The sequence below is a fragment of the Neophocaena asiaeorientalis genome, unplaced genomic scaffold (assembly GCF_003031525.2).
Source record: "Neophocaena asiaeorientalis asiaeorientalis breed wild unplaced genomic scaffold, Neophocaena_asiaeorientalis_V1.1 scaffold533, whole genome shotgun sequence".
NCBI classification, from domain to species: Eukaryota; Metazoa; Chordata; class Mammalia; order Artiodactyla; family Phocoenidae; genus Neophocaena; species Neophocaena asiaeorientalis.
Genome location: NW_020172671.1, coordinates 1,119,855 through 1,133,569, shown reverse-complemented (window position 1 = coordinate 1,133,569; position 13,715 = coordinate 1,119,855). Strand labels below are relative to the sequence as shown.

Here is a 13,715-nt window from a genome sequence, read left to right as displayed (position 1 = left end):
TATATGAATATGGCTCCCAAAGATATCAGATCCTGACCTCTTGAGCCTGTAAATATTGCCTTGTACGGAAAAGGGTCTTTCAGATGTGAATAAACTAAATATCTTGAGATAGGGAGACTATCCTAGATGATTTAAATGAGCTTTACATGCAATCACACGTGTTCTTATCAGATGTCAGAAAATATTTGACACAGACAGAAGAGAATGCAGTGTGATCACAGAAGCAGAAATTAGAGTGATGTGGTCAGAAGCCAAGGAATGCTGGCAGCTACCAGAAGCTGGAAGAGGCCAGGAGAGGAATCTTCCCTAGAGCCTGAGCAGAGGGGAGAGTGAACGGTGGTGGGAGAGCAGCCCTGTCAGCACCTCAGTCTCAGGGCAGTAAAACTGATTTGGGACTTTCGGCCTCCAGTACCATGAGAGAATAAATTTCTGTTACTTTAAGCTGTTGAGTTTAGGATTTGTTACAGAAGTCACAGAAAACTAATGCAATTTGCCACTAGGATTCTTGGCAAATTGTGAATGTAGTTTGGCATATTAAACACACAGAGGGTATAGGAGACTCAAGTAAATAGCTGAGGACCCACAATGACAGAAAACCAAATGAGAGTCAAGTAAAAGACCTTAAGTCTTTTACTTAAAGGAGCAGCTACAGATTCAGTATTCAGAAGAACTTTAAATTAGATGGAGTTGTCCATTATGACAACAGGATAGCTTTATGAGGTAATGAATTTCCAATAACTAAAACCTGGTATCCCTCATAGAAACATGCAAATTGTATTTTACTTTGTTTGGATGATTATATTGACTCATTATCATCTCACTCTACAAATTGACACAATTAAGTAAATAACATTTTTTAAACTGATTCATCACATAAAAATTGTTCTTTGCTTGATAACTCTGTTACTGTTAAATGTAGCTCCTTTGGAATTCTCCCTCCAATGTACCTTGCTAAAATAAACAGGCAAACAAATGAATACACTCCTCTCCACACGCTTTTCATGTAACAGTAATACAACAAGTTATTTTATTTGTTGAGATTATTTCCTCAAAATGCTCAATCATCCTATCTTATTTGTAACTTTTTCAGCATTCCAAATGTTTTTTCTGTTCTCTCCACCAGTGGTTATCCCATTTCATTTCATATATGATTTATTGAATATTCATATAATTCTTTATTCACACACATGTTTAGCCCAACAGAATAAAATAAATTAAACACTGCTTTAAATCTGGTGTACTAGCCAGGTCGTTTTTAGGCTAAGTTAGTGAAATTTTAAATGTATCATATACTGCGTGTGTGTGTGTGTGTTATAATTTTCTATGATTTAGTGACATGTCTAAAATTAGCAAACATGTAAGAGGTTAATTAGAAAAAAGCTCTTGGTAGTTATATAGAGTATTTAAATTAAAAGTCCAATATGCTTCACACTCTGTAAGTTTGATAAATGCTCTGCTAAACTCAAATTTTGTTTTCAAAAGTACAATCATTAAACACAATGCTTCCTCAGTGTCCCACCCCTCTAGGTGGTCACAAAGCACCGAGCTGATCACCCTGTGCTAGGTGGCTGCTTCCCACTAGCTATCTATTTTACATTTGGTAGTATATATAAGTCCATGCCACTCTTTCTCAGTGAAAGACTTTATAGTGTCATTGATACAAGTGTCCAGTTTTGAACAGTGTTTGGCTAGGGCAGTGATATATCACATAACATTATCTGCAGATGTCATATTAGTCCACCATGCTATGTTAACTCCTTAAAGTGGCTTAAAACTCCACGCCTTTTGCAGGTATTCATTGGTTCATTCTAAAATATTTACTGAGCACAGACTGCAACGTACTGTGTTAGCTGCCAGAACAGACTTGGTTACTGCCCTGATGAGTTTATAGATAATTAAGTAAAAGCAGTAACGTGACGAGTGTTACAGTAAGGAAATTATAGGGATCTGTGAGAACATATAGCAAGAGGACTTAAGGTGGTTTCAAGTTCATGGAAGTTCTTCCACAGGAACTGTTTTAACCTTGAGACAGAAATAAAGTAAGAATAAACCAAATAAAGAGAGATGATGGAGAGTGCTGCCAGCAGAGGGAAGAATATTCACAAAGGCCCAGAGGCAAGAGAGAGAGAGCCAGTTTTCTATAAAGAACTAAATCAGAGGCAAGAAATGAGGATAAAGCACAAAGGTGTAATCAGCTGTGTCGAGGAGTTAAGGATAGCGAGGACAACTGAGGTACTGTAAAGCAGGATAGTTATAGCATTAGATTTTTATTTTTAGAAAATTACTCTCTTTGCCCTGTGAGGAATAGATTGGAGGAGAATATGAACCCAGGACAGGGATGATGGCCACCTAATCTTGAGTGGTAGAAGTGTGGATAGAGAAAACAGTTACTTGAGAGGTTTGTGAAAGACAGACCTGACATAGTTCTTTGTGCAGCTGGAGACATAAAAAAATCATCAAGGTTGTTGGCTTGTGCAACTGAATGGTTAAGCGGTTCATTCTGAGACAGACCACAATGAGGAAGATCCACAACTTTGAGAAAAAACTCATGAAGACAGTTTTGAACAGGTTGAATTAGAGATGTTAGAAGTTTAGCTCAAAATATTCAGTGTGCAGTTGGATTAATGGCATGCAGCTTAGGTGAAAGGTGTGGGTTAGATATTTAGGTTTAGAAATCATCATTTATTCAAACTACTAGAGCTGATCAATGAATTTGGTAAAGTTTCAGGATACAAAATTAATGCACAGAAATCTCTTGCATTCCCATATACTAATGATGAAAAATCTGAAAGAGAAATTAAGAAAACACTCCCATTTACCACTGAAACAAAAAGAATAAAATACCTAGGAATAAACCTACCAAGGGAGACAAAAGACCTGTATGCAGAAAACTATAAGACACTGATGAAACAAATTAAACATGATACAAACAGCTGGAGAGATATACCATGTTCTTGGATTGGAAGAATCAATATTGTAAAAATGACTATACTACCCAAAGCAATCTACAGATTCAATGCAATCCCTCTCAGACTACTAATGGCATTTTTTACAGAACTAGAACAAAAAATCTTAAAATTTGTATGGAGATACAAAAGACCCCCAATAGCTAAAGCAGTTTTGAGGGATAAAAATGGAGCTGGAGGAATCAGACTCCCTGACTTCAGACTATATTACAAAGCTACAGTAATCAAGACAGTATGGTACTGGCACAAAAACAGAAATATAGATCAATGGAACAGGATAGAAAGCCCAGAGATAAACCCACACACCTATGTAACTGGTGCTTGGAAAACTGGACAGCTACATGTAAAACAATGAAATTAGAACACTCCCTAACACCATACACAAAGATAAACTCAAAATGGATTAGAGACCTAAATGTAAGACTGGACAGTATAAAACTCTTAGAAGAATACATAGGAAGAACACTCTTTGGTATAAATCCCAGCAAGATCTTTTCTGATCCACCTCCTAGAGTAATGGAAATAAAAACAAAAAGAAAAGAAACAAATGGGACCTAAGGAAACTTAAAAGCTTTTGCAAAGCAAAGTAAACTACAAACAAGATGAAAAGACAACCCTCAGAATGGGAGAAAGTATTTTCAAACAAATCAATAATGGGCAGAAGACCTAAATAGACATTTCTCCAAAGAAGACATACAGATTGCCAAGAGGCACATGAAAAGCTGCTCAACATCACTAATTATTAGAGAAATGCAAATGAAAAATACAATGAGGTATCACTTCACACCAGTTAGAAAGAGCATCATCAGAAAATCTACAAACAACAAATGCTGGAGACAGTGTGGAAAAAAGGGAACCCTCTTGCATTGTTGGTGGGAATGTAAATTGATACAGTCACTATTGAGAACAGTATAGAGGTTCCTTCAAAAACTAAAAATAGAATTACCATATGACCCAGCAATCCCACTACTGGGCATATACCCTGAGAAAACCATAATTCAAAAAGACACATGCACCCCAATGTTCATTGTAGCACTATTTACAATATGCAGGTCATGGAAGCAACCTAAATGCCCATCGACAGATGAATGGATAAAGAAGATGTGGTACATATATACAATGGAATATTACTCAGCCATAAAAAGGAATGAAACTGGGTTATTTGTAGAAATGTGGGTGGATCTAGAGACTGTCATACAGAGTGAAGTAAGTCAGAAAGAGAAAAACAAATATCATATATTAATGCATATATGTGGAACCTAGAGAAATGGTATAGATGAACTGGTTTGCAGGGCAGAAGTAGACACAGATGTAGAGAACAAATATATGGACACCCAGGGGGGAAAGTGGCGGGGGCGGGTGGTGGCATGATGAATTGGGCCATTGGGATTGACATGTATAAACTGATGTGGATAAAATTGATGACTAATAAGAAACTGCTGTATAAAAAAATAAATAAAATAAAATTCAAAAAGTCAAAATAATAAAAAAAAGAAATCATCATTTATTCAATCCTTCATTTAAAAACGATGTTTTCTGTTTATCTACTGTGATTCAGGTCCTGGACATCATCAGCACATAATGGTATTTGAAGCTGTGAAAATAGACAAGGTGGCAGAGAGAATGGTATAATGTGAGATGGACAAAGGCCACAGAATCTCACAAACACCATATCTGATGAAGTGAAGAAGAGGAGATCATGTTCCTAGATGTAGAAGCAGAAGCCATACATGTAGAAAAGAAAATAAAACAAAATCCGAGAGTATTGGGTAGAATGGAGGGAAAAGTTGTTTTAAGAGTGAGGGGAGAGGGCTTCCCTGTGGTTGAGAGTCTGCCTGCCAATGCAGGTGACACGGGTTCGTGCCCCGGTCCGGGAAGATCCCAAATGCCGCGGAGCAGCTGGGCCTGTGAGCCATGGCCGCTGAGCCTGCGCGTCCGGAGCCTGTGCTCCGCAATGGGAGAGGCCACAACAGTGAGAGGTCCGCGTACCGCAAAAAAAAAAAAAAAAAAAAAAAAAAAAAAGAGTGAGGGGAGAATGGGTAGCATAGAATGTTGCTAACAAAATAGGAAGGATGAGCAATTCAATGGATTTAATGGCATGGGTCCTCAGTGATCACTATAAGAATGACTCAAATAGAGCGTTGGATGCTGAAGCCACATCGCAGGGCGTCAGAAATAGAGGATGAGAACTAGAGGGGAAATGCCAAGGGTATTATTATTTTAAGATGAGATAGAAATGGTCAAGCTGATGTCACTATATAGATGCTCTAGGGTAATCTTCATAAATGTATAGGCAGATGATATAGTAAATGTTCTAGGAAAGTTTTAAAGGCATCACCTCATTTCAGATTGTCTGGACAATCCTAAAATCTTTATTAAATCTACCAATAATAGGATAGGGTTGATTGGTTATCTTCGAATTTTACAAGTTGACCATAAAATAATAGTACAACTAGCCAGAATATAAGCAGTTTTTGGATTGTTAATGTTTTTAAAACACTGAAAAAGTACATTTCAAGTTTTTTCATTGATTTATTGGCCTATTTTATACCTGACACCTGTTAAGTAAGTTTTTTGAATTTTCTGAAAAGTTATAAATTCAAAAAGTTTATTATTTTTACTGAAAATTATACTTCTATCTTATTTCAGGTTTAATGAATGATGCCTTGGCTACTTTTTCCATGACTGATATATATCTCAAGATTCTAAAGGAAAACCCTATGACTCAGTTGGAGAAACAGTCGTTATTTTTATAAAATATAGACTATGTAATACTTTGTGAAGCATAATTGTGTTCCATCGGGTAAATACTGACTCAGCAGTAAAATGCTACCAACTTATCCAAAAATAATTTCCTTCTCAAACAGAGTAGCTGGTCAAATTGCTCCCCCCACAAAATGGTCACAACTGAAGTAATATGGTAGATACTGTTTACCGTCTATAGAATAGCATTCATTTTCCTTGCTGACAGAGAACGGTTTTGTTCAATTAAATGAGAGCTGTGTACACCAGAGAAGCCTAAGCCCCTTGCCTGATCCAGGTACCTAATCTTAATTTTTTTAAGCCAAATCATAGTAAATCTTTTGTTATTGCCCAGTGTATGGCTTAAAAATGGGTACCATTGTAATTTTGGTCCATAGGACAGGAGGGAAAGTCTGCTACAAGGTTTCTTGAAAAGTTCTCTTAACTGTTACAAAAGTACATAAAATAGAGAGATTCCATTTTGTCTATTGGCCATTGATGTGGAAGCCTGTTATGCCTAGAGCTTTTGCAGCCATCTCAAAACCATGAGAAAGGAAGTCCAAGAGTTAAGCCAACATGCTAAGAATAGCAGAACAGAGAGATGGAAAAAAACCTGGGTCAGGAATTACACAACTAAACCTCTGAAGTAAACAACCTTAAACCATCCTACTCAAAGTTTCCATGTTATGTGGAGCAACACATTTTTCTTACTGCTTATGCTATCTTGAACTGGCTTTCTGCTACTTGCAGGTGAAAAAATTAATGGTAAGTATCTTTCTTTTAAATTCAGCCACATCTGTCAAAAGCACTGGCTAAAATTCTAGAAATTACGTGCATCCTTGTCATCTCTGAAAAAAATAACTTCAATTATACAATGAAAAGAAGAAAAATTTAAATATTCTTACTTGAATGCCAGCTCCCTCTGGCACTGTCATCTTCCATACACAATTCAGATTGTTGTCATAAGGCTCAGGGTATCCAGGAGACAAAATAGTCCCTTTGCGCTTACTTAAAATTCCACCACAGGGCACTGAAAGTAAAGCAAGCCAAGAAAGGGAGTTCATTCTAATGCAAAGAATTAAAATAGAAGAAAAGGTCAGAGATAACATCTCAGACAGATGCTAGACTTGCAAACACAACCAAATCATACTATGTTTTAAAACTCATAAGAACAATGAAAATTGTCTTCTTATAGCACAAAAACCTTTAAAAAATAATTAGACAACATTAATGGAAAACTTACAATGGCATACCTAAAGTCATACTATAATTAACTCAATAATAGCATATCATTTGTATTATATTACTAACAAGTTCACTGACACGTGTTAAAAATTGTTCATATCTAGGTATAGAATTTTTTGAAGAATTCTTATATTTGTTACTTTTCTCTTCATGTATCTTTTGAGTAGTAATAAAATCCTTTGCAGAGTAATACTGATGATGATAACAGTTATGTTCTAACATTTATATAGAGCCTATATACCAACACTCTTCTAAGGACTTTACATATTTTAACTCATTAAAGCTTCCCAACAATCCAATGAGATATGAGTAAGTATTCTCCCCATTTTACAGCTGAGGAAATGGAGTCACTAACAGATTAAATAACTTGCCCAAGATCACACAACTAGTCAGAGATGAAGACAGGATTTGAATACTGGTGGTTTGGCTCCACGTTCATGCTCTTCAGTGGAAAGAAAATACTCAATATGGTTCCAGTCTGGTTACTGCTAGTACAACTACTACAAGAAAGAATAAGTATGGAGACCTGCTTTGATGTCAATAAAAGCTTCTAACAGTTTTAAAAGGTACTAATCTTAAAGCAAAATTCCTACACTGCTGGTAGCGTCAGCTTGATTCTGGGAATGACCTAGCTTATGATTTGAAATACTGTGTGATGTTGGACATGTTTCCTGAACTCTCTGAAACTCAGATGCCTTGTCTGTGAAATGGTAATGAAATTGTTTCCGAGGACCTTTTGTGGAAAATAAATAGGTATGATAATGTACATAAAGAAGCTAGCACACTGCTTGGAATGCAATAAGAAAGCAATAAATTATATTTCCTTTCGCTACAACTACTGTTATTTTAGGTTCCAATGGCACTGTGATTCTTGGACATTTGTCCTAATCTGGCTATAATGGTGAGATACCAGGATATATTTTTGCAATAATTTTTTTAAAAAAGGTAATACTATAGCTTTGTGCCACTTCTAAAACTGAATGCAAAAATCTAGGGTAATTACTCAAAAGAATACTACAAACTTTTTAAATTTTTAAACTTTTAAAACAGTGTGATAAAGTATTTTTAAAGAAATATTTTTTTAGCTCATCCTCCTTCTGATCCTTTCAATGTAAATGCTGTAACACTGTGACCTACACCATCTTCTCATCTCTTTGTAACTACCGCCCCTCAGTGGTGGCATCCATTTACATGTCATCTATAGATTATGACTACTAAATGTTTATCTCTAACCATGACTTCTACCCAGAGTCCTACAATATATCGACTAAGTATCTCAAAATTCATACATCCAAAACAATATTTTTGAAATTCTCCCCCATCTATACTATTTGCCATCTCAGTAAATGTTACCACCTAATTTATCTTTCTTTTCAAATTCACATTTACATTTATATTCAATCTGTCAGCAAACTTTGTCAGTTCTATCTTAAAAATATACCCCAAAGTTCACCAGTTCTCATCACTGATCATGATCTTCCAATCTAAATCACCATTGACTTTCCCCTCCCCTTCTGCAATAGTTTTCTATTCAGTCTTACTGCTTCTACTCACCCCCTGCCCCTTACACTAGCCACAGTGATTTTCCAGAAACTGAGATCACATCACTCTCTAGCTCAATGAATTCCCACACTACTTAGAAAAAATTCTAACTCTTCCCAGACTTTGAGGTTCCATATGACTTGGCCTCTGCTCTGCCTCTCCAAACTCTTCTATCACTCTTGCCATCATTCGCTCTGTTCTAGACACGTGAGATTCTTGTGGCTTGAACATGACTAGACCTTTCTCCCCCTCATAGTCTATACATGTGCTTACCACCTCCTTGACTTTTATTTATATACCTCCCAGCCCCCTTCATTCACCTCATTTGGATATCAAACAGCAACATGCCCTGGATGTCTTCCTCCAATCTTCAGCCTCTGCTTTACTTTTCTCCATAGTATTTACCACTATCTGAACAAAATGTAAACTCCATAAGGGCAGAGATCTTATCTTCTGATTCAAAGCTATGTTGCCAGTGCCTAGAAAGGGACCTGACGCTTGGTAAGCACTAAATAAGTGCTTGTTAAATAAATTATTGAGTGACTGGTTGCATATCTGTATATATTTTGTGATTACAAGTTACTTTGTTACCATCCCTGCATCATTCCTTTCTCCCAGTATTTTCCTAAACAAGCCATATTTAATTCTACTTCAATCATTTTTATTTTTACCAATAAAATACTACATTATAAAAGTATTCCCAGATATGCATTACCACATAATAATATTTTACAAAGTTTTACTGCCCATGTGTATAACTTAGCCTAACATTTCTTTTCTATTTTAAAAAGGATGCATTATAAATTTTCCTTCTAATCAGTATTATATAACATAACATATAGATTAAGAGAACAAACTTTAGAATCAAGCAAACTGGGTTCAAATATTAATTCTTCTTTTGTTTCTAAACCATAGGGGTTTTACTATCTATAAAAGAGAAATAGTATTCTTATCTTACTCCTGGCATTGGTGTCAATATTAAATGAGATAATGCTTAATAGCACTTCATACAAATACTAGTAAATGCTATTCATTATTATATTTAATAAGTTTTTCATGGTTGAATGGATGGGTAAATAAATGAATCAATGAATGCGGATTCAGATATTGTATATATTTTTTCATCTATTTCTTTCCCACTCTGAGAAAAGATGGCACAGACATGGGTTGCCATACTTACGTCTAAGGCCACATATTGTCAGAGCTATTAGTGGCTACAGGGTGTTATCACAGAGCCTCAGAGGGAGGAGAGTTTGGGATTTAAGAGACTAAAAATTTTAAGAAATCTGAAGTGTAAAAAGGTCAAATTTGGAAGATAAAACTCAGTCTTCAGCAACTTTTTCAAGTTTACCTCTGTTCCAAGTCCAATGTTCTTATAAAAATATTATTGTACTTTATTGTAATTTACCTAAGAATGACTTGATATGACAGATTTGTACAAGATTATTAAATATTGTTTTCTTATGCAGGTTAGTTAAATTTGTGGATACCCTAACTTAGTATCTGAAAATTTTAACTATAAGTACAACTTGCACATCACGTCTAATGGGGCTGCTTTCAAGCCAATAGTTTAATTTTAGTATGTTGATATTTTTGCAAAATTACTCAACATTGTATTCTGTTCTACTATGACAGAAAAAAATGAAAGTGTTGATAGCAGTAATAAGAACTGTGAAACTGAAACAATTACAATTGAGATGGAAATCACTAGAAATGTAGGGCACTATATTCTTTTGGTTTCAATTGGATGCTCACTTGGTTTAAGGTGTTAACCGAGTGTTCATTGAACTAGTGAAGGCGGAGAAAATATAATCATTATGTATAATACCCTGAATAGACTGTCAAAGATTATATCTAAACTGCAAAGTATAAATAGAGAATTTGTTCTTTCTAAGAATAAAATTAACCATGTAATATGTAAATTTACCTATGCATCTTTCCTATCGATTCTCAAAAAAGTCTTGTGGCTTCAAGATAGCTTGTAAAGGTCTAAGCAAGCAAAATGAGCAACAGCATCACCATGCAGTGAAAGACTGAAGTTAAAAATGCATGGACCCGGGCTTCCCTGGTGGCGCAGTGGTTGAGGGTCCGCCTGCCGATGCAGGGGACACGGGTTCGTGCCCCGGTCTGGGAAGATCCCACATGCCGCGGAGCGGCTGGGTCCGTGAGCCATGGCCGCTGAGCCTGTGCGTCCGGAGCCTGTGCTCCGCAACGGGAGAGGCAACAACATTGAGAGGCCCGCGTACCGCAAAAAAAAAAAAAAAAAAAAATCATGGACCCTGGATTGGGGAAGTTGGCCAGTTGTCCTACCTCTACAAAAATTCATGAAATCATCACACTTATCTGCTAAAATCCATTCATTGAACAAATGTTTATGGAACACCTCTTGTATGTCAGGTCCTCTTTTTGTTGAGCAAAAAACAGAATACAGTGGCAGGGAGAGGAGGGCAAGAAAGATTAGGAAAATAAACAAACAAATTATATATAATCTGGTGAGTGGTTGCTGTAAAGAAAACAAAAAGGCAGGATAAGGGTGTAGAGAACGAATGGAGGATGAGTAGCAGAAAATTATTTTAGACAGGATGGCCAAGGAACACAGGTGAAAACTTGAATGAAGCAATGCAGTAAGCCGAAAAGGTATTTTGGGGATGCATGTTCCAAGGAGAAAAAATAGAAAGTTCAAAGGCCTTGAAGCAGTTAAAATTTTCTCCAGATAACAAATATTGAAAATGAACACAAATTAAAGATAATTCTTTGATATCAACCTAAGATAACTCTGCACTTGACTCTCATATTTGAATTTTTAAGACATCAAGCCTTTTTCTTTTTTTGAATTTTTGAACACTTAAAGGCATAATCATTTTTATCCATAACATTTGAAACTAAAAATATTTATAGTTAAAAATAGAAATGCAAAGTATATTTTCATTTATGTAAAGATTAGCAGTGGGACCAAATGGTAAAACCAAAACTGAGCTATCATCTGAATGTCATTTAAAATCTATTTCTTGTCTCACACAAATCCCATATATCCTTCTGTTATATATTCGATTTTCTGTATTTACACCTGTTCTACAAGGTACACATTATTTTTTAAGTGGCATAAGGTAATATATCCTTTTTGTGTGATCTTGGCAGGAAACAGAAGTCATCTGATACAATTTTCTTCTATCTCTAAGTATGCGCTTTCAAACCAATGCAACAGAAATATAGGAGGTAGGGTGTTTAAAGCCCAGGGACCTGCAGATAGATGGGCTTTTGACAGAGGTGGTGTAATGGCTCCTGAGTCCCTCATGTTTTGCCCTTAAAAGTAAAAAATGAGGCTGAATCCATGCTAGGGACAGTCCATTAGCATTTACTCCTGAAGCTGAATGTCAACCATAGCATGGTCTCAAAGGCTTTAATGCCTGGTAGGAGTGCCGGTCCTTGCTGAAATGAATCTGTAATCAAATGGCTTGAGCTTCCTTTTCTTTACATGGATTTTTATTTCTTATGGCAAAAACACTAGGATTAGTCAACTGACACATATGACATATGAGAAAGCTTTCTAATAATCATGTAGAATAGGGGTTTTCTTCTGATTTAAACAAAAATGGTTTATGTTTACAGTATAAAGTTCTTATTCTCTACTCTCCATCTCACAGAATATTCTATTTTTTCTCTTTCCCCTTTTAAACTGTTCTTTCATGTTTCTTTTTTCTTCTTTAATGTCAGCTCATTTCTCCCTTTTATCTCCTTCCTCTTTCTAATTCTTGTCTCATCCTCATACCTTCATGGACAAAAGAAAATATATATTTTTTGGATAATGTAATGTTTGAATATTTTAGGGTCAGAAGAAAATGCAGAGTGCACATTTTGATTAAACATGTATTTTTACAACCAATTAGAATTATAGTAATCATTATTTTAACTTTAAGATTATTTTTATTTTAGACCCTTACAAACACTGAAAACAAACCAAATCATGAATATATGCCTATTGTTAGAACTCTGCTCCTTTTTAACCAATTGTTCTTAAATGTATAAACTGATGGAAAGAAATTTCACAATCCCCCTAAATAGCATATTCTAATAAATAAGTACTATTATCTTTTAGAAAATTGTCGTTACATTTCCCCAAAGCCTTTCTGAAAATTTTAATTGAAAGAAAAATCTTGCCTTCAAGGAACTCTAAATTATTAGAATTAGAAAGAATGACACAAGTCCATGCTTTTAGCCCTTTCCAAGATGCAAAAATCTTTGGTGGAAGATAATTTTTACATATAATAACTTAAAAGTGTTATTAAAACAAGATATCAACAAATGAAAAATGAGTAATATCAAATCCTTTATCAGCACTGCATATAAATTTTCTATCTTAGATCTAACCTTGAGAACTGAAGTCTTATCTTCTGATTTTATGGTGGAGAATTTGGCAAGCACAAAAACAACTTAATTTTTGAATACTTCGATCATTCCAAGAACTATGTCAAGGCTTTAAAACATCTAATAGCCACAGTAAACCTATAACTTTCCTGTTTTATTGATATGGGAATTGAGAATCAGAGATTATGTACAATTTCCAGGATCACCACAATTTCATGTTAAAGTCAAAGCCTAATACTACTACCCAAGACTTAATTAACCCTTATGCTGAGAACCTACTACAATTCCCAGTTATAAGGACTTATTCAGTTCTACATGATTCTTTACAACTTTTCTCCATTAATTAGTACATTAATGTGATAAATACATAAACAGAACTTTAAAGAGTAATTCATGGATTTACATTTCACTGCTTTGCATATGTAGGTTCTTTGAACACTCTGAATAGATGAATGTTTTCAATAATATTTAAAGATTAATGAGCTAGTTTATGCCTTTCCATAAGTCATCATATCACTCTACCTTTATAATTATCTTGAGGGAATTTTCATAGTATATATGAAATTAAATGAAGACAGCTACTTATCCAGTTATCTTCCGTTATATGGTATTAATATTTTCTATCAGTATGTATATAAAGAAACTAAAAGTGACACAGAAATTATGCAAATAATTACTGGGAAAAGTGAGGCAGAAATAATGACTGATTCCTGATATTTAGAGAGAAATATTTAAAAATCTATTGTGAGGCTAAAGAGATTTATTATCATGTGACTTTCTTCAATTATTAAACTGACTTAAAGCAATGTAATTTCTGATTTATACATGTTGTATGACTAATTTTGGCCTAGACAT

The 13,715-nt window shown here is 35.1% G+C and overlaps 1 protein-coding gene across 2 annotated transcripts in view; it reads right to left on the bottom strand.

Moving 5' to 3' along the window:
• CSMD3 (CUB and Sushi multiple domains 3) overlaps positions 1 to 13,715 on the bottom strand; it is a 1,062,125-nt gene that overhangs the window by 159,103 nt on the left and 889,307 nt on the right. For both annotated transcript variants that reach the window (XM_024739588.1, XM_024739590.1), the window contains one exon: positions 6,614 to 6,738. In XM_024739588.1, coding sequence (XP_024595356.1) covers positions 6,614 to 6,738 — 125 coding nt within the window. The remainder of the gene's footprint in view (positions 1 to 6,613; positions 6,739 to 13,715) is intronic.